The 20493-nt window shown below is 57.4% G+C and overlaps 1 protein-coding gene across 4 annotated transcripts in view; it reads left to right on the plus strand.

Annotated features, from left to right (window-relative positions):
* The window catches only part of GSE1 (Gse1 coiled-coil protein), a 394776-nt gene that overhangs the window by 128545 nt on the left and 245738 nt on the right, over positions 1-20493 (plus strand). For all 4 annotated transcript variants that reach the window (XM_018061807.1, XM_018061810.1, XM_018061809.1 and 1 more), the window contains exon 2: positions 20256-20436. In XM_018061807.1, the coding sequence (XP_017917296.1) occupies positions 20256-20436 (181 nt within the window). The remainder of the gene's footprint in view (positions 1-20255; positions 20437-20493) is intronic.

Raw genomic sequence — 20493 nt, forward strand, 5'->3', positions numbered from 1 at the left:
CTAATTAGAGGGCAAGGAACTCATTAAAACTGTAACTCGGGGCTGCCTGGGAAGAAGGGCTGGGGGAGGGGAGCCTGGGCGGTGTGTGGGCAGGACCCAGGGCATAGCATCCTTCCCCGGGAAGGGGGACAGATGCCTCTCCATCGTGGGCTCAAAACGCAGGTGCCAGACTCCTTTCTCCAAGGGGCTTCACTCAAGAGCCCAAGCCTGGCCCCTGGGACCCCAAGCTTTCATTCCTTCGCTTTTGCCCCCCACCTACTGGAGCTCTGCTGTCTCCTGGGAGTCCGCGTGTTCTTCCTGTGACAGTGAGGGGTGGGAAATAACGGGCAAAGCCACATTTGGGGATTTGGGGGTTTTTTTTGGGGGGGTGGCTTGGTGTTTTTGGCCACACTGTGGGGCATACAGGATCCTGGTTCCCTGATCGAGGTCAGACTCTGCCCCCTGCAGGGGGAGCATGGAGTCCTAACCACTGGACCACCAGGGAAGTCCCAGGCCTTTCTTTTCATCAAATGCCTGCTGTGCCAGGCCGGACGACAGCCCCACGATGGCGTGCTCCCATCCACAGAGCCCTGTGTATGTGATCTGACAGGGCATAAGGGGCGTCCTGGGTGTGATTCAGTTAAGGACCTGGCAGTGGGGATCCTGGGTTATCCAGCTGGGACCAGTGTCACCGTGGGGTCCTCGTAAGAGGCGGTGGGGGAGGATTTCACTGGGAAGGAAGTAGGACGTGTGATGGCAGAAGGCAGAGTTGGGGTGACGTCAGGAAGGGGCCCCGAGCCAAGGATGCAGGCGCAGGTGGAAACCATGCCCTACGAGAAGACGGATCCTCCCCTGGAGTCTCCCCGGTGGAGCCAGGCCGCCCACATCTGATTTCAGCCCCGGAAGACCGTGTTGGATGTCCGCCCTCAGAGTATAAGAGAATGAAGTGGCGATGTTGGAAGGACTGAGTTTGTGGTCACTGTTGCCGATGCCTCTGTCGAGTGGCCAGCACCCTGCTCGGGAGGTCCCTCCCCTCCAGTCCTTGAGGGAGGCCTGGCCAGCACTGCTGACGGGCAGGCCCCGGCAGGGCTCTCAAAGCTCTCGGGCAGGGATGCTGGCTGCACAGTGGCGTCCATCTCTGCTGGGCTGGAGAGGGGTTACACGTGGGCAAGAGGTGGGTGCCTATGTGCTTGCTACATTATTTTCTATGTCTGAGATGTTTCATTATTTAAAATGTTCGTAAGGTACATATGCCTGGTCCCGAGTTCTGTACTGTTTCTCAGATTCCTCCTGTCCCTCTTGGGCAAGTCTCAGCGGCGGTGTGTGAGCCCCCGGGGCCATCCCTTCCCTTGCTTGGATCAGGCCCTTAGGGAGGCTGAGCCAGAGCAGGGAGTTGGATCGCCCAGGGCACAAGGGAGCCGTCAACCACTCGCATTTCCCAGCCTGGCTGCAGAGCAGGGGTCAAGCCAGCCAATCAGATGGCAGTCGGAGAGACCAAGTTCCCAGCCTGCTGTGTGACCTTTGACCGAGCACCTAACCTTTCTGAGCTCAGGCTTCTCTCCCAGAAAACAAGGACAGGCCTCTGGTGTTTGCACCTCTCGAGGTTGTGAGGCACGGAAAGTACAGACTCGGGGTCTCCCTGTCAGGTAGACACCTGGGGCTTAATGAGTGTGTGTGTCAGGCCCTGGGACCTCTGGATGAAAGGGGTGTGGCCACTTGAGTCACCACTCCCTGTGTGACCCCCGGGTGCCTCCTGCCTTGACATGGAGCCTCAAGGCTGGACCAGTTGGGCTGCCTCTGCAGTCTCTCAGCTGCTCTGCTCCGGGTCCTGGAGGTCAGGCGAAGACCACTACAACCCCTTTCCTGGACTCGTGGACCCGGTCGGGGGGAGATCCAGACTCTCAGTCACATCCGGCTGGTGGGGCAGGTGGCAGACAGGACACTGACCTAGAGATGGGAAAGCACAAGCCCGCCGCACGCCGTCTTCTGGGGTCGCGTCTCCACGGACCGCGAGATGGGGCTGCTGCTCCGTGCACGCCTGGGTCTGTGTGCCCACGCTCGGGTTTATGGACCCGCGTGTGTAACTCCTTCTCCAACTTCCAAATAACGTTAAAGCTAGCCCGCGTGTGTGATGAGTACACGCCATGTGCTCACTTAGTCAAGTCTGACCCTCTGCGACCCCACAGACTGTAGCCTGCCAGGCTCCTCTGTCCACAGGATTCTCCAGCAAGAATACTGGAGTGGGTTGCCATTCCCTTCTTCAGGGGATCTTGCCAACCCAGGGATGGAACCCGAATCTCCTGCGGCTCCTGTATGGGCAGGCGGATTCTTTACTACTGCGCCACCTGGGAAGCTGTGTACTTTGTACCTAACTCACGGAATCCTCCAGCGTCTCTGCAAAACAAGGGCGACCCTTGGCCCCACTTTCCAGATGGGGCAGCAGAGGCTCAAGAGGTGGAGAGACTTGACGCAGGTCTCACAGGAGGATTCTCAGCGGCTCTGGTGGGTTCAGAAGCCAGAGCTCTTGGCATGCCTCCCCTCCACTACCCCGCCCATCCTCTCCTGGGAGCCTGGGCGGAGCTGCCTGGGGGCTGCAGGGGTCACTGCCCTGCTGCCTTCAGCCCCTCCTGAAAGGCTAGTCTCTATTCTCGTCCCGTCACTGCCTCCCCTACCCCTGGCTGGGTGGGTCCCTGCCTGTGAGCACGACCCTCTTCTCAGCCTCCCTCCCTGGGGGTCCCTTCCTCCTGTCTCTGCTCCTCCGAGTCCTGCTCATCCCAGGAGGCTGAGCTGGAGGGTGAGCTTCGATGGGCAGGGGTGTGGGGTGGGGTGGGGTGGGGTGGGGTGGGCCCCTCAGGTAGGAGCCCTTAACTCCCAGGCACCGGGTGCTGGGGAGCCCCTGCCCCGAGCTGATGGGCCTTCCAGGGGGCCCCAAGCCCACCGAGGTGCAGGTGGCATTGACAGGGACTCGCTCTGCAAAAGCCCAGGTGGGCGGAGGGAGGGCTCATAGGCGGAGGCCAGGCTTTCTTAGCTTTGTTTCTGAGGGAGGGAAGCAGACAAGTTCAATCCACTTTTTTAATAAACAAGGCCTTTGATCTGCAAAAATGAGTAATTAGCAGGGAGCCAGTGAGTTGGCACCTTGGCAGCCGTGGGCTGGCTGAGCACACCAAGCAGGGCCTCTCCAGGGGCGGCTCCCGTGCAGCCCATGCTCCTGAAGATGCTGCGGTGCCTGTTTTTTTGGGGGGGGATGTGTCACCAGGGACAGGGAGCCACGAGCCCCAGGGGGGTACCTGGCTCATCTGCCCCCACCTGGAGCCAGGAGACCTTGGAAGCCACCTTACTCTCCAGCCTCAACTTCCCCATCTGTAGAGTGGGTGTATTTGCCCTTCACTCAGGAGGCCGGTGTGAGATGCGGCCTGCGGGGTGAACAGAGCAAGGTGAAGTCCCTCTGGTCCCCACACTTGTTCCAGATGCTCACCCAGGGCCCTGCTCGTCAGGGGGGTGACCTCGCAGCTGCACGAGAAGGCAGCCCCTGGGCAGCGCGTCCCCTGCTTCATACTATCCAGAGCTGCTCGCACACTCCGTTCCAGGACACCCGGGAGCCTCCCCCTGCTGGCCAGGCCTGGTTTCCAAGGGTGGCTTCTCCATCCTCAGGCCCCCCTCTTAGTGAGCTACAGAGTCAAGGGAAGGCTCTGGGGCTATCGGTTTGTCTTCTCCATCAGCCCCACCAGGCACCCTAAATAATCTGAGTGTGAAGTTTGAAAGCTCAGCTTTCAGGCGGCACCCTCTCCAGTGGACAGGTCCCCACTTAGGGGCGTGTGGAGCCCCCGCTGCTGGGTATCTGTCTGTTCTGAAGTAATGGCACAGTAATGACAGCTCTCCCAGAGATGGGGAGGAAGGGAAGAAAGGACCACCGCCAGCTTAGGGTCGGAAACCCCAAGGCCCATGGAAGACAGAGGCTGAGTGTGAGCCTCAGCCTGCGCTGGGCTCCGGTGGGCACTTCCTTCCACCCCCATGGCCAGGGAGTGCTTGGGTGGAGTTCTCCACTCCCCTCGGGGCTCCCGTCAGCAGCCAGCGTGGGGGGATTCTGGGGCTGGCCTCGCCCCCAACTAGGCGGCACTGGGAGGAGGGCCAGGGTGGGGCTCACAGCCTGGACAAGGCAAGACCGAGGTCTTCCTGGGACCCCAGTGTCTCGGGGCTGTGTCAGAATGGGGCACTGGGATTGCTCCTGACTCATGTGTGGCCTGGGGTCCTTCTAGAAGCCTCCAGGCTGTGCCTCGGGCCTTGGTGAGCCACTGGGGTGTTTGGGGTCGTCCATGAACCTTTATCCCGCTCTGTGGGACTCCATGGTGCCTGGGGCTGGGCCGCTGGGTTTTGAGCCTGTGTTTCTTCACGTTCTCATTCAACCAGTTTACAAAGCCTGGCTCTCTAGCTGGGAGGTTGACAAGGGTTCGCTCAGGGCACTTCCAGATGGAGTGTCTGACTTTGAAGACGGAACGTCTGAGGTGCCAGTGGTAAGGGAGTCCCCCAGCGAGGACAGACATGTGGCGCAGGGTCAGTGCGCCCACCCCCTTGGTGAATCGGAGTGGACTAGGCGGCCCCCTCCAGCTGCTGGACTGTGCGCTGCTGAACACGGGCAGTGCATTACACGTGCACTCCCACACACGCCCGCACGTGTGCAGAGGAGCACACCACATGCTCACATACCAAGTACATGGGCGCACACAACCCCACGCCAGAGCCGCACATTTGGTTCACATGTATACACATACATATATGCACACATGTGTGCGCGCACACCTGCATGCTTACACAGTGCAGTTCGTGTGTATACGCATGTTTAGTGGTGCGTGCATGTACATGTGTGCACACATACATGCCCGCATAGACACAGGCATGTGTGTGCACACTCAGGCGTGCACACAGAGATGCATGCCTCTGCCTGCACACCCACACGTGTACACATGCATGCACACACGCGCCAGGTCTGCCTCCAGCACCTGGGGGTTGGGGACAGTGGGCAGACTCGTGCCCATCCCGTCTTTTGTCCAGCACTGTGGCCCGCAGGACACAAGGCTCCCACAGGTGGACACCCAGCCTGCTGGCCCAAGTTCCAGCCCTGCTGCCCTTTGATGGCCCTTCTGGGGGCTCTCTCACGGGGTGGTCCTCTCAGCAGGTGCACTGGAGGGAGGCCTGCGCAGCTCTGAGCATGGACTCGGGCACACAAGCAGGGACCCCGGGGTCCCGGAACAGGGGGCAGGGTCTGAGGGCAGAGTGGCGGTGGGGTGTGGCCTGTGGAGCCTCCTGGGGGCAGGGCCAGAAGAAGGGTGGGCTCTACATACAAGGTGTGGGGGTCCTCGGTGCCCAGGTTCCAGGTGACGCTGACATACATCAGTGCCTGAAACTTGTTTCACAAAATGGTATTTTTACTACATATGGTACATGCCAATATTTTTTTTTTCCTATTCCATTCCCTTTTTTAAAAAAATTGCTCTTATGTGGGACATATCCCGAGTTTGAGAAGCAGGAGGCGGATGACATTTCAGGTTCCTCTCCCCTCGGAGATTTGAGGGTGCTGGAGACTTCCCCAAGCTCCCATTCATCTCTGCAGTGAGACAGAGATTACTCAAACAAAGCCGGCTCCTGTGCGCCTTCCCAGCCCTTCCCGATCACACCAGCCCCTCCGCTCGCGAGGTGCCAGTGGTGGTTTTCCTTTTTCATGATGATCAAAAGGAACGCAGCATCAAAATAAAGATCTGGAAAGCGGGTGCGGAACTGAGGAAGGGCCCCTCCTGTTCCCGGAGCCTCCCGCTCCCAGGCTCCCCGTCCTTCCCCCGTCCTTCCGCTGTCCCGGGAGTCAGGGCCCTTTGCCTCCCACAGAAGGGGTGACGCACCCTTACCCCCGCACCCCAGCCCATCTTACGCTGGCTTTTTTCTCCTGATCGTCACATTATGATCTTCACCCCTCTGCGTCTCCAGACTTGCCTTCATCTTCTTGCCTCACCTCTAACCAGCTGTTTGTATGAAATTGCTTAATGTCGTTTGTACTGTGGGGTTCCCTGAGCGCCCTCTGAACTTCCCGGGGTGTTCTGGGGGATGGTCTTGTGAGAAGGTTAATGGTAGAGACCAAGGATGATGGCAGGCGTGACAGCATCTGGGTGCAGAGCTGGTGCTGTGTGACCTGGGGCAGCTGACTTACCAGCTCTGTGCCTTGGTCTCCTCATCCATAAAGTGGGCATGTGATATAGTAGAACCTGCCGCATGGACGTGTTAGGAGGATCAAGCCAATCAAGATGCATCGTGTTTGAACAGTGCTTGGTACCTAAGTCAAATGACATTAAGTAGTTCTCTCAAGGAAAATAAAATCATCCGGGCTTTCCTGAGCAGCTCCTGAGGGCCAGGTGGCGTTCTGAGCACCTGTGTCTTTTTTTTTCCTTTCTTATGAAGCTGGTACTGTCGTCATGACCATTTTACAGGTGAGGAAGCTGGGACCCAGAGAGGTTTAGTAACTTCCCTGGGCCACACAGCCCATAGGGAAGGAGTTACCGCCCTCTAGGCAAGCTTTAATAGGTGGAGGCTACTGTCGATTGTTACTGATATGGCGGCTTAAGAATGAAATAAGATGACGTGCAGAGTGCGGCCAGGCATGTGGTGGGCTGGGTCACAGCTCTTCCCACTGGCATCCCACTCTTATCCTTCAGGCAGGGGCCCCGGGAGGTCAGCACGGGGGTGCCTGTGCCCCCAGGTGACTGGGGCTAACGCAGGTGGCTGCTGTGGCCCGAATGAACGTCGTGCAGGGTCACAGAGGTCGCTTGCAGCCGCTTCCTCTCCCGGCTGGGAAGTCACGTCCCCTCCCGCAGACCGGCCGGGAGCCGGGAGTCCTCCAGTGCTCTTCACCATGGTTGCGGAGTCACTCCCCGCCCCCACCCGACGATGTGTTCTGGGGTCGACCTGGGTGTGATGCCAGGCCAGCAGTCCTGTCACTTCCATCCTGGGGCTTCGTTCTCTCCTGGGAGAGAGGCGTGCATGTCTGTGCCGGCCGGGGTCTGCTCCCATGTCTCCCGAGATTTCTCTGGACCAACCGTGGGCAGAGCTGACCCGGCCCCGCAGGACTTGCCCATGTGCCATGCCCTTTCTGGAAGCTCCTGTCTGCATTTCCCATGTTTACTTTTCCCCTTTTCCACCTCAATCAGGACTCACTCCAGTCAATTATTCCCTCCAGATCTTTTCAGGGAAGACAGCAGTGCAAAGCCACGAAAATCGCTCTTCTCGAGGTTTCTCCCATTATTAGATTTCTCTCCCTGGAAATGGTGTGTGTGTGTGTAGACACACACACTCAGGGAGAGAGAGAGAGAAAATGAGAGATTCCTTCTAATCTTTCCCTTTATTCTTTTTAAAAGAATAAGCTTAGGATCCTTTGCAGGTCAGATTCTTAGATTTTTGACTTGTGTCTTTCCATCATAAGACGATGTTTAGATTTTCATTTTTGGTGGCTTCTGTCTTTGCCTGTGGACCTGGAATGAGTGGCTCTGTAATTATTTCTTCCAACCTTTTCAAACGTCAGCAGCAAGAGGCCTGGAACTTTCCTCATTGTGCTATGAATCTCCAGTGCCTAGAACAGTGCCTGGCATTAACTGGGGCAAGGGCCCGATAAGTATTCCAAAATTAATTGTTAAGTCTGTTTTTTTCTTTACTGCCCCCCTCCCCGACCCCCGACCAATGCATAATACCCAGCACAGTTTTAAGTTGTTGGAAACTATAGGAGGCTTAAGTGAATTCTCAACCTCAGTAAAGGTGAAGCCAAAATAGAAGTAAATTGCACAAGCCGTGTGAAAATAAGTGTGTGTCACCACACGCGGGTTTTTGTGTGTGGCACACAAGTGAGATCAAACAATACCGAACCATCCGAGTTTGGAGCAGAAAAAGGTTTATTGCAGGGCCATGCAAGGAGACGGGTGGCTCACGCCCTCCAAACCCCAAATTCCCCGAAGGGTCTCAGCAAAGTCCTTGTCAAGTCAAAGTGGGAAATTCCCCAGCAGTTCAGTGGTTCAGACTTGGCTTTCACTGCAGGCTGTACGAGTTCCAGCCCTAGTCAGGGAGCTGGGACCCTGCATGCCACTCGGTGTGGCAAAAAAAATAAATGAATAAGTAAAGTCAAGGTGAGGGAAGGGCGTGGCTTGTTGTTGCAAACCTCTTGGTGTTGGAATCCTTTGTTCTTGCACGTTCTGTCCACAGAAGTCAGCTCGCGATGCCTGTAAACCTCCAACAGGGCAAGCGCTGCTCGCTGTTCTGCAGCTGCTCATCTCTGGAGGAAAGGAGGAGTGCTAGACCCTTAGCGGCCCAGCTTTGAGAAAGAGCTATCCTGTCTATTTCAGACGACCGGAAACGTTCTTAGCTGGAAGCCAGAGTGATAGACCACGAAGGTGAAAGCCGAGTAAGCAGGCGTGATATGGAGTCTGGTTTTCCTGTTTCGTGCGTGTGCAGGGAGGGCCCGCACTGACGCCGCTGCCCGTGCCACGTTCTGAGGGCGGCTCCTCCAGAGACCTGCTGGCCGGGGGCCCGTCCTCTGCTGGGCTCAGGGGCCCTGGGCAGGGGGCTTCGGAGGCCAGCCTAGAGGGGGCCGAGTGACTGACTGTCCCTGCAGGCGGGCTACACAGCCTGTCCGGGCCTCCAGACGCGCTTCCTCGTCTGGAACGTGATGATGGTAATGACCGTGTTTGCCTCACCGGTTGTGTCGAGGATTAAGTGAATTAAAACATGTGGAAAGTACTTGAAACAGTGTGGTGCGCCGAGCAGATGCTCTGCCTGTGATTATTAGTATTTTATCGCCATTATATTTATCATTCTTTCATGCGCTGCACTGAAGCCACTTGGCTGCCGGGGGACGCTTCACCGCCGAGACCAGAGCACGCAGGCTCCGTCTGATGGGCTGGGGCCTCCGTGATAAACACGTTCTCATGGGCGAGTTTCACATTGGCCTCCAGCGTTGCAAGCCGGGCCCCGCGGTGGCCGTGGTGCTGGAGCGCCAGCCTGGCTTGCTGAGGGCTTGGCCCCCTCTGCTCCCAGGAGGGCCTGCAGCACCCCAGGACACCCAGGGCTCCCCGAAGTGGCCCTGGCCGCATCCTGCCAGCTGCCCCTCTGCAGGGGCTGGGTTGCGAGCGAGGCCACAACTGCCAGCCCCCGCCCGACCCCCAACCCGGGCGCCGGCCTCCAGCCAGGCCCGCCGCCCCCCAAGGCTGCTGAGCCGCGGCCCGGAAGATGGGAGGCTGTTTGCTGTGGCTGTCACTGTGTTGCCACCGTCTTGTGTCAGAAGCCCTGCCCCCGTGTTAATTTACAATACAGCCAGTGCACCCCGACGTGTGTTTTTAAAGGGTATAATTTCTATCAACTTCAATTAGAGCTATTTTTATTTTTGTCACCCTGAAGAATTTCCCTGCGGTTAAGCTGCCATTTTTCACTGTAATACCCCTGGCAAGGGCTGGGGAAAAAAATTAATAGTCTAGTGATCACTTAGCTAATGCACTGTCAGCGCTTGATAAACTGACTGCCCGGGTAAGACAGCACAGTTCCCTCTGCAGGGATTGTGTCTCGTTTACCTGCAGCCGCCAAGGCCCCCTCAGTGGAGGCACGGGGTCGAGCTGAGCCCTCAGAGTCCAGGGCAGCCCTCGCACCACCCTTCTCTCTCACCCTGTCCTCGGAACCCATCTCTGATGCAACTGAAGCACGCCAGGGTGGGCGTCGGCCCGTTTTCCAGTCGTGTGGCGTTTGGCAGGTTGCTAAACATCTCTGATCCGCATCTGAACCAGGAGCGCTCCAGAAGCCTTGGGTTGACAGGCCCCCTGACCTCCCCAGTTTGGGGCATCTAAAGAGGCTGTGTGGGGTGGTGTAGGGGCACATCATACCTGATGAGCAGGGTGCTGGTTCCCAGATGGAGGGGGCAGGCCCTGGACAGGGAGCTGGCAGGTAAACCAGGCGCAGATTCTGAAGACGGGAGGAGGGGCGGGGCCATGGTGGGACATGAGCCTGGGATGGGACAGAAGAAGCCCCTCAACCTGCAGGGAACCGGCTTCTCTCTACTGAAACCAGGCAACAGGCCCCGAAGACGAGGGATGGCCACGCCATGGATGATGACTTCCATAATAAAAAGGAACAAACCACCAAAATGCCTGCCAACCTGGTGAACCTCCAGGGAGCTGTGCTGAGCGGGAACAGTCCCAAAGGGTTACAGACTGTGATTGCATTTACATAACATGCCTGGAACGGCAGAACGTAGAAATGGAGAACAGATCAGCGGCTGGCGGGGCTGGGTGTCTGGGGCAGGAGGGAGGGGGGTGTGCTTATCAGGGGGCGTCCCGGGGGATGCTGAGGGTGGGACTGCTGCCTGTCCCTGTGGTGGAGGTGTTTGTAGGAGCCGATGCTGGCGATAACACTCCGGAGAACAGAATGCACACGCCCGTGCAAGTCCAGGTCCCACTGGGGAAGCGTGCACAATAGAGGCAAGTTGTCCTGCTAGTTCCTTCCTGTGACCTTGGCTCTGGTTTTGTAAGATGTTACCTTTGGGGAAACTGAGCCGAGGGTATGCAGGCTCTCCGGATATTGTTTCTTATGACTGCATGTGAATCTAGAAGCATCTCATCGTCAAAAGTTAAAGCAAAAGTCAGATCACATCTGTCCTTAACTTGGAACCCTCCTGGCTTCCCTCTTACTCTGAATGAGAGCCCGAGTCCGTCAGGGGCCCAGCCACGTGGTCCCCATTGCTGACCCTCAGTCACACCAGGCACTCTCCTGCCTTGGGGCCTTTGCACGGCTGTTCCCTGTGCCTGAAACGCGGTTCCCCACACCACCACGTGGTTCCTTCCACAACTTAAATGTCTCCTCTTTGTGTTGTGTTGGGGACACTGCCAGGCCTTGGAATTACCAAGTGCTGTTCGGGACAAGGACAGTCTTGAGGGGCCAGAAGCATAACCCCTGAATCAGTGGTACTCAGATGAGGGCTCTACTGGAGGTGGTGCAGGGGAGGGTCTGCCTCTGGGATCGGGGCAGACTCTTGGCTGGAAAGGAGGCAGGGACTTAAGGAGGAGCAGAGGGCATTTTGGGGTGAGAGGGGGACTCATGGACATGACAGTGGCTTGTGAGCAGACCCCTGTGTTGTGCTCACCCTGAACCTCGAACCTAGGGAGTCCTTGCCATTTTACAAATGGGGAAGCCAAAGCCCAGAGAGGTAGTGAGTGCACGAAGGCACTCAGCTCCCAGGCCCTGCGGAACGCCTGCAGGGGAGCGGAAGGGAGCGAGCCCAGACCGTCTGGCCTTTTCACGAAAGGTCTGCACACATGCTCCCCACCTCGGGAACCTTGTTTGCTGTTCCTTCTTCCTGGAACGTTGATGTCCTGAAGGATTGATGCTTTTGAACCGTGGTGTTGGAGAAGACTCTTGAGAGTCCCTTGGACTGCAAGGAGATCCAACCAGTCCATCCTAAAGGAGATCAGTCCTGAATATTCATTGGAAGGACTCATGCTGAAGCTGAAACGCCAATACTTTGGCCACCTGATGTGAAGAACTGATTCATTGGAAAAGACCCTGATGCTGGGAAAGATTGAAGGGGGGAAGAGAAGGGGATGACAAAGGATGAGATGGTTGGATGGCATCATTGACTCGATGGACATGAGTTTGAGTAAACTCCGGGAGTTGGTGATGGACAGGGAGGCCTGGCATACTGCAGTCCATGGGGTCACAAAGAGTCGGACACAACTGAGCGACAGAACTGACTGACTTCCTGGAACACTCTTCCTGCAGGTATCTATCTCCATGGCTAGCCTTCTTGTTTCCTTCAAGTCTTTGCACAATGTCCCTTTTCAGTGGGGCCAGCCTATGGAAAGTTCTAACTCTGGCCACGCTCCCCCTCCCTGTCCTCTTCTCCTGTTTGTCCTTCTGGTACCTCCTACCAACTGACACGTCAGTATGGATTTATTGAGTCTGTCTTCCCCAACCAGAATGTCACCTTTTTTTTTTTAAGTTAAAAAAAAGAGTCTACAGAAGGGGGGGAGAATATTGTAACGAACCTCCCTGTACTCTTTTTCTTTAATGCGTTTATTTGGCTGTATTGGGTCCTCGTTGCCGCACATGGGATCCTGGTTGTGCTCTGCAGGATCTTTTCCTTGCAGTGCATGGACCCTCTGGCTGTGGCACTACACAGAGCTCTGTGGAGCCTCCAGGGCAGGCGGGCTCAGCCGTTGCCGCACACAGGCTTAGTTGGCCAGCAGCATGTGCGATCTTAGTTCCCTGGCCCAGGGATCAAACCCATGCCCCCAGCGTTGCAAGGCTGGTTCCTAACCACTGGACCGCTGGAGAAGCCCCCAGAATGTCACCTTCTTAAGGACAGGGATGTTCACCTGTTCTGTTGGCTGTTGTATCTCAGGCACAATGCCTGGCAATAGTAGGTGCCTAATAAATGTTTATTAGATGGATGGATGGTTGACTGGATGATTGGATAGATAGATGGAAGGATTGATGGACAGTTGGATGGATAGATGGATGGACAGTCAGATAGACAAGTGGAAGGATGGATGGATGGAGGCAGGGTTGGTCAGGTGGTTAGGTGGACGTGAGGCATAACGTGTGAGAAGCTAGGCTGGCCCAAATCGCGTGGCTCTCAGATGTCCCGCGGAGGGGTCAGGAAGGATTTTGTGCAGGCCGGTTGAGTGTGGTATTCTGGAAAGTTGGCTCAGGCTCAGGCATGGTTGGGCTGAAGTGAGGAGGGCTGTGTGCCCAGAAACTGGTGGGACACTCTTTCCATGGGAGGCAGGAGGAGGTGAGAGAGCACCGCAGGAGTAGGAGGAGAGCCCCGGAGAGCCAGGGGTTGGGCAGTCATTGGTCTGAGATCAGCCTGCTCCCCCTGCTGGCTTCCAGGGGCCCGCAGACCCCGGAGGGCCTCGTCCCTGACCTTGGGCCTGAGCTGGATTCCCCCAGCATCACCACCCACACGCCCTGCAGCCTGGCAGTCAGGGGGCAGCAAGCTCGCCTCTGGAAACTGCATTCCTCCCTGCAGACCCCTGCCCTGCCCCTGGCCAGACAAGGGAGTCAGCTGGCCCAGAGGCCTCCCTTGAGCGAGGGGCCGGGCTCAGGCCTTCCGAAGGTCCCATTCAGCCACAGAAGCAGCATAAGTTGGGCTTGCCCACCTCTGGCCAGCTCCAGTCTCCCTGGGGTCCTGTGCATACAGCTGCACCTGCCCCACCCAGGTGTGTCTCTCGACACTCTGGGTGCTGTTAGCAGCAGACTCCGGTTTGCTTTCCTGCTTTCTTTTTGTAATATTTACTGACTTATTTGGCTGCATCAGTTCTTAGCTGTGGCATGCAGGATCTTTGTGGCATCCTGCTGTATCTTTCATTGTGGCACACGGATTCTCTAGCTGTGACGCATGGGCTCAGTTGCTCCACAGCACATGGGATCTTAGTTCCCTGAACTAGGGATCGAACCCACGTCCCCTGCACTGCAAGGTGGATTCTTAACCACTGGCCCACCAGGAAGTCCCAGACTCTGGCTTTTCTTTTCTCCAGAGACATCATGCCCCACCTGCGCCATCCAGACACAGCCATGAGCCAACCTTTCTGGGTCTGTTTCCCCATCTGTGTAATGGGGCCCAACAGTTCCTGCCCCCTGCCAGAGCTAAGGCATAATGGGCTGACACCCACTGGGTGTCACGGGTGTGGAGCCTGGCGCTCAGTTGGTGCAGTCAATGTATACCTGTGACCAGTGAAAGACATTTTTGTCCCAAGTCTCCTGCCCTTTTGCTGGGACCCTTCAGGGACAGACTGGCTCCTGGCTCGGAAAGAGTGCCTAAATTCGGATTCAGCTAAATTCGGATTCTCTTCAGCTCCGGCAGCCCCCGGGTCTTGAACTAGGGGCTTTCTCGTTCTCTTTGTGGCATTGGGAGTGGGATTTCTTCTCTTTTGGCTTTAGCAAATGCGTTCATGACGTCCGTGTGTCAGGCCTGGGCTGGACTGCACAAATGCTAACTTTGGAATCCTCACGACTGCCGTGTGCTGTGGGTGTGACACTCAGCACCCCCTTTGCAGATGAAAACGATGAGGCTCAGAGGCGTTCAGAAGCATGCACAAGGTCACCCAGTTTGGAGGAACCCAGGCGGTCGCTCCCTGTGTCCACATAACTGCTCCAGTCTCCTGAGAAACAGCAGTGCCCCTGTCTTTCCCAGACACTTGGGAGGCAGTGTCCGTGCCTGCTGCAGGGGAACCAGGGTGGGTGAGTCCCGTCGCCTTCTGGTCCTCTTAGCCGCCGTTTCCCCATCTATAAAATGGGCTGGTCATGCCCCTAGGCTGGCCCCCCTGGCAAAACTCCAGCGAAGCGCTCAGAGTTGACTCTGTGCACACACTTCGCAGGTCACTTGGGGGGACCCTTATGACTGTGTCTGTCCCCTCAGGAGGCTTCAGCGAGTCCTCTCCTGGCCAGATGTGCAGCCAGGGACAAAAACCTTCCTTCTGTCTCTTTTTCTGAGTCCTGGACCTTGTGTCCTCAAGGCTGGATGAGGCTCCCCATCCCACCTCCTGGCCCTGAGACGCGGGAACACCTGGCGGGACTCGGCTGGGGGAAGAGTGGGATCGGGACCCCCGGCTGGGACTCCGCCGGAGCCGGCGACGCCCCCTCCCCGTGGGCGCCGCAGCCGGAGCGCCCCTAATTACTGCCACAGATGTGGCAGCCACCAGCCTCTCCCGCGCGATCTGCCGTGTCGCGTGAGCTTAATTAGCCCCTGATTACTCATTTACTGGGTGCTGTGTGTATTCCATATCTAATAACTTTCCAATTACGCCCGGTCTGCCCCGCACGTTTAATAACCCGTTCGTTGTCTGCCTGTCGGGGACTGTGCGTTCAGCAGCTCTGTCTCCCCCTGACCCGGAGCTTTATCGTCCCCTTTCCTGAAGTATTTGGAGTTCTCTGCTCACCATTAAGGAGCTATTACAGAGAATTAAGGGGCATAAAATACTGGTCTTAGGCCTCTGATGCCCCAGCTTGCAGCACAGGAGAAGAAGCCCCCTCAGAGAGGCTTGAGTGCATCTTTGTGGGTGGGCTCTCGTCGGGGGTGCCAGGAAATGGGGGGGAGGGTCCTCACGGTAGGGCTGGCCCGTGTGCCCTTATTCCCTCCCAGACAGACAGCTCCAGGCCTGTGACCCACAGGTCCCCGGCCGGTGGCAGGGTCTCCCACCAGCTGGGCTGTGCCCACCCACCCTCGAGCCAACGCAGGCCCCCAGCCACTCCTGTTTGTGGGGGAGGTGGCTCTTTTCCCCTGGCCCGGGCCTCCCGCCCATGTCTGATTGCTCCTCGGGGCCAAGGGCCGGTGATGCTGTGTCTGTGGGCACCATCGCGTGCTGGTGTCTCCTCGTCCCTCTCTGGCAGCTCAGTTCTGCCTCCCCTCCCAGCCTTGCTCTTGAGATAGACCATCCACAGCCCACCCGCTCACCCGCAATCCGGGCTGCCGTGTGTCTGCTGAGCCATCATGAGTCAGGCCCTGCTGGTGTGCAGTGAGGACCCCCTGGTGCCTGCGCTGTGGGCGCTCTGACCGTGGCCAGCTGGGTGAGCTTGGGCAGCTGACTTGACTTCTCTGTGCCTCGGTTTCCTCTCCTGCAAAGCAGGCATTAAGGGAGGGCTGTTGGGAGAATGACGCTGGCTACTGACAGCAAGTGCAGGGTGGACTCCTGGCACAGGGCAAGCACTCTGTGAAGCCCGGTTAGGGCATCACTGGCCCATTTCCCCGAGACGTAAGCTGAAGTCCGAGCAGTCATCACTCGTCTGTTACTCAGTTATGGCTGCAGGCAGGCGGCACCCAGGATTCAGGCCCATCTTTGCTTTATTCGGGATTGGCAAGCCTGGCTTCCTGAAGTGTATGTTGAGCCCATTTGGAGGAAAGAGAAGATTCGAGGTGATCAGGAAAAATGGGAGTCTCACACCCCAGATCCTACCCCATGACTTCAGGGACTCCAGAACTGCCTCAGGCTCTGCGCCCGCAGTGGTCTAGGGGACCTAGAAGGCAGCCCTGCCAACTGAGGCCAAAAGGGCCCAGAGGCCAGCTGGGGCCCCCCAAGGCCAAGGCTGTGATGCCTTCTCCAGCACACATCCTTCCAGGCTCTGTGGAGTCCCCCGGCCCCGGCACCCCTTTGGCTCTTGTTCCTGATGCTTATGTGGTTAGGTCTTGAGATAAGCGACCATTTCTTGAGCACCTACTATGTGCTTTAGCAGAAAGAACTCATCCCCTCCACTTGCCTCTGGGAGTCAGACTTCGCTGGGTTGTTAATCCATTCTACAGAAGGGGAAACAGGCCCAGAGAGGTTAAGTCACTTTGCCAAGATCTCCCAGCTAGAAACCAGTGGAGGGAACCCAGAACCCAGTGCCTGACCCTGTCGCTCTGCAGGAAGCCGGAGAGTCTGGCTGGGTGCCAGGGTCGGGGGTGGGGTGGTACGGAGAGGGAAGTGGGCCCTGGGAACAGTCAGTTGGCGGGGCTGCCAGAGAGGGAAGTCCTGGCGTCTTGTCCAGTGGCCTCTGGGCTGCTGTGGGCCCTCAAACTGGAACTGCCTTTGTTTTTAAAAATACATGATTTACACTCTACCACGTGGGCAAGTCTGAGGAACATTATGCCGAGCAAAAGAAGCCAGACTCAGAGGGCTACATGCTGGAGGATTCCGTCTACATGCAGTGTCCAGACGAGGCACGCCTGCGAGGATGGAAGGAGACGAGCAGCTGCCGGGGCTGGGGGGGGACAGGGTGATGGGGACGTCCTAGATGCATGCTGTTGGTGGTCATGCAAGTCTGTGATTATACCCAAAGCCCCCGAATTGTATACTTTCCATGGGTGAGTAGTATAGTATATGGATTTTATCTCAAAACAATTCTACAGAACAATAAAGCAGGAGTTCCCAGACTTGGGGAGCCCGAGGACTAATACGATCCATCAAATACCCTGGTGCTGGCAAGCCTGATACATGGTTCTCCTTTCTGTAGCCATGATGCTGTGTCTGCTCTCTCCCCGCACTCTGCCCCCCACGCCCCCGGCCACCATCATCCCTACCTGAGGATTTACCTGGAATCGGAGCTCTGCAGAAATCACTTAGCTCCCCAGAGAAAGTGTAACAAGGCAAGATCTCATTAGGATATTCAGTGGTGGGCTGCAGATCCCTTTTATGGTAAAGAACCCTGGAAATTCCCCCCCCCCTTTTTTTTCCTTTCCCTGTTAACTAATGCTTTAAATGTGGTGGCCCCAGTCCAGGGAAATAAAGGGGACAATAAAGTTTATCCTGCTCGCTCCACAGGGCCCCATGGACTCTCTGGGATGCTGCCAATTTCCAGGGTCCCCAGGGCAGGGAACAATGTATGTCCCAGGCCCCCCCTCCCAATAGCACATTAAGTCAGGCCGTGAGCTTGGAGCTCTGGGCTCTGGTAGCGAGAAGATACAGTGAATGTGTTGGTTCAAGGGTCTGCTTTTTATTAGCCAGGAATTGTTGTAAATTTGGCCTTGAAGGGTGAGGAAAGGCCGCTCTCTGCCTCCCTGCAATGGTCTGGCCAAGAACCTTCGCTAACCTTCGCCTCCCCACTCCGATGATGCTAGCATGAGATAGCGCATACTCCCGCCCACGTGTGTCTGGCAGCCTCGCCCAGCAATTATCAGTGACTGAGCCTCCTTGGCGTCCTGGGCAGCTGCTGACAGACCCCAGAGAAGGGGGTGAAATGCTTGTGGTGGGGACAGCTAGACCCGAGGAGGGAGGGTGTCTGGCACACGATGGTGCCGGGGAGTGTGTGTTTCTGGGCTGGGCCCTGTTGTAGAGCTTTCGGGTTGTCTTAGTTATCCACTGCCGTGTAACAGAGGATTACGCGTAAGCAGCTTGCACGCCTACCATTGCGTGCTCAGTGGGGGCCCCCACTGCAGGTCAGGGTGTTGGCAGGACTCGATGGGGGAAGAACCTGCCTCCAAGTTCATCGCTGCATTCGTCTGTGAACTGAGGGTTGCTATGAACATTTAGAGGCAAGCTTTCGTGTGGACGTCTGCTTCTGTCTTTCCGGAATACCTGCCAAGGAGTGGAGTCGCTGGGTCCTGTGACGACTCTGTGTCTCTGGGTCTTAACGAATTGCCAGGCCATCTCCAAAGCAGCTGCACAAGTTTGCAGCCCCACCAGAAGCGTGTGAGGGTATTTCAACACTTAATAATCACGCGGGTGTCGCTTTTAAAGATGGATTCCCCACTTCCTCTTGAAAGAGCAGGCCTGGTGGGATGGAGCCTGCTCCCTCCACAGGGCGCTGGGTGGACTGGTGCTGCCTGTCTCCCCCGCCATCCTCCCCCACAGTCTCACCTACCCAGTACCTCATTAATGGTTTACCCTCCTGGGGGCAGAGATATGCGTTTGAATCTCTTGTCCTTCCTGTTCCCCCTCCCTTTCCAAACCTGTTCTCTTTGAAGGTCTAGTTCAGGACAGTTCCACCTGCTCCAGGAAGCCTGCCTGGATTTTCCCAGCCCTTGGGGAGTTCTATTCTCCAGCTCCTGCAGTCTTTGTCATCTGCACCCCCTCCCATCCGGAAGTATTCTCTTCTGCCATCTGCTGCTCTCTGCTTAAAGGCTATGTCCCTGGTTGTTTTGGAACAGCCGAGTCTTCTCCCAGCTGCTAGGGTTCAAATCCAGGCACCTCCAGTTACTGCGGCCCCTTGTCCCCTTGCATCTCCGTGCTTTCTTCATGTCCCATCCGGGGAGCTGGGAGGCATCACCAGCCACCTCCCCGCCGCAGCAGCCTGGTCCCCGCGCTCCAGGAGGAGGAGCAGGGCAGGGGCGGGCTGCAGCCCTTCCTCCTTTGCACCAGCGCACAGCAGGGTCAAGGCCAGGGCAGTGCCAGCCCGCCCCCAGGGGCTTGGAGAACACTGCCCTCTTTGATCTGGTGCCACCCCATAGGCAGTCCCTGGGGTTGGCTGGGCGAGTCATCCTGTGACTAACGGGGACACAGCAGCGCTGCGTCTGGCAAGAGTTTCCCCGAGTGGTGATGGCAGGGTTTGCCAGAGCAGCAAAAACCCTACGGAGTGGAGTCTACAGGGGCTCCAGGCTCCCCGCCGTGTGGTGGGCCCCCAGCCCTAAGCAGGCCAGGAGTGGATGAAGTGTGCCGGGGCCAGGCGCCACCCCCTCCTGGCTCCAGCCTAAGCTGCCAGCACCCCTGTGGGATTTGCGGGGGCCGCAGTCAGGGCAGCGTCACCATATGGATCCCATAAATTAAAGCGCTCCCGGAAACAAATGGTAAATGTACCCGTCTCTCGCGTGTGGGGCTGGCGGAGCCTGGATGGAGCACCATCCATCTCTCTCAGGCACTTTGCTTTTATAGTCCTAATCCTTGGGAAAACGGGATCAACGCGAAGTTGTTCTCTGACAGCCGTGCAGTCCCAGAGCTTGTAATCAGGGACTGGGGGGTTGCCAGGCCCCGGGACCAGCCCCCAGGGAGCTACCGGGGTTTCAGGCCTAGGAGCCCAGGATGCGAACGTGTGTCAGCCTTGCCTTGGCAGCTCTGTGACCTCAGGCTCCCGCTGCCCCTCTCTGAGCCCCAGTCCCCTGCGCCCCTGTGGACCGGGGGCAGAGTGACCAGCTGGGACGGTGGGTGCCGGGGTGGGGCAGGGGCAGAGAAGTAGTATCTAATGAGTGTGGCGTTTCCATTTGGGCTGATGAGAAAGTTCCGGAAATGGATCTGGGGGATGGTTGCACACATGTTTGGACTTCACGCCACTGAACTGTATCCTTAAAATGGTCTAGATGGTAAACTTTTTGTTATGTAACCCACTCCAGTGTTCTTGCCTGGGAAATCCCATGGACAGAGGAGCCTGGTGGGCTACGATTCCTGGCGTTGCAGAGTCACACCCGACTCAGAGAGTAAACAACAAACAACAGCGACATATTTTACGATACAGTATTTTTTAAAAACACAGGGCAACGGTGGGGGTTAGGATGACTGCCCTGCGGGGAGGACTGAAGATTAGCTCAAGTGGTCATTACACGTGTGACCTGCTGGTAGTTGTCACAGAGGCCTGTGCAGAGCGGAGGGGCCCAGGTAGCAGTGGGTCCTGGGGGTGGACCCCCAGTGCCTGGAGGTCAGCCTGGTGTCCCTGGGCAGCGTTTGCTGGACGAGGAAGGCACACCAGGTCCCTGACAGTGATGCCAGGCCACCGTTGGGCGAGGGGCAGTACCCAGCACCCTGGGGCACCTCCAAGCAGACGTGCCCAAGACTCACCACGTCCCCCTCCTGTCCTTCCAGGTCACGTCTGCATCTCTCGAGACGTCGACAGCCACCCACGCACCCGCCCGGGAGCCCGAGCCTCGGCCGGGTGCCCCAGCAGAGAGCCTGCCCAGGGGCCCCAGGGCCGGCCAGGAGCAGGGACCAGCCCGGTGTCAGCAGAGCAGTCTGGACGGGGCCGGACCGGACCTCGCGGGCACAGGTAGGTGCTAGCATTTCACCATCTCTGGCTACTGGAGTGGATCCGGCAGCTCCTAGA

This window comes from Capra hircus, chromosome 18 (assembly GCF_001704415.2).
Source record: "Capra hircus breed San Clemente chromosome 18, ASM170441v1, whole genome shotgun sequence".
Classification (NCBI taxonomy): domain Eukaryota; kingdom Metazoa; phylum Chordata; class Mammalia; order Artiodactyla; family Bovidae; genus Capra; species Capra hircus.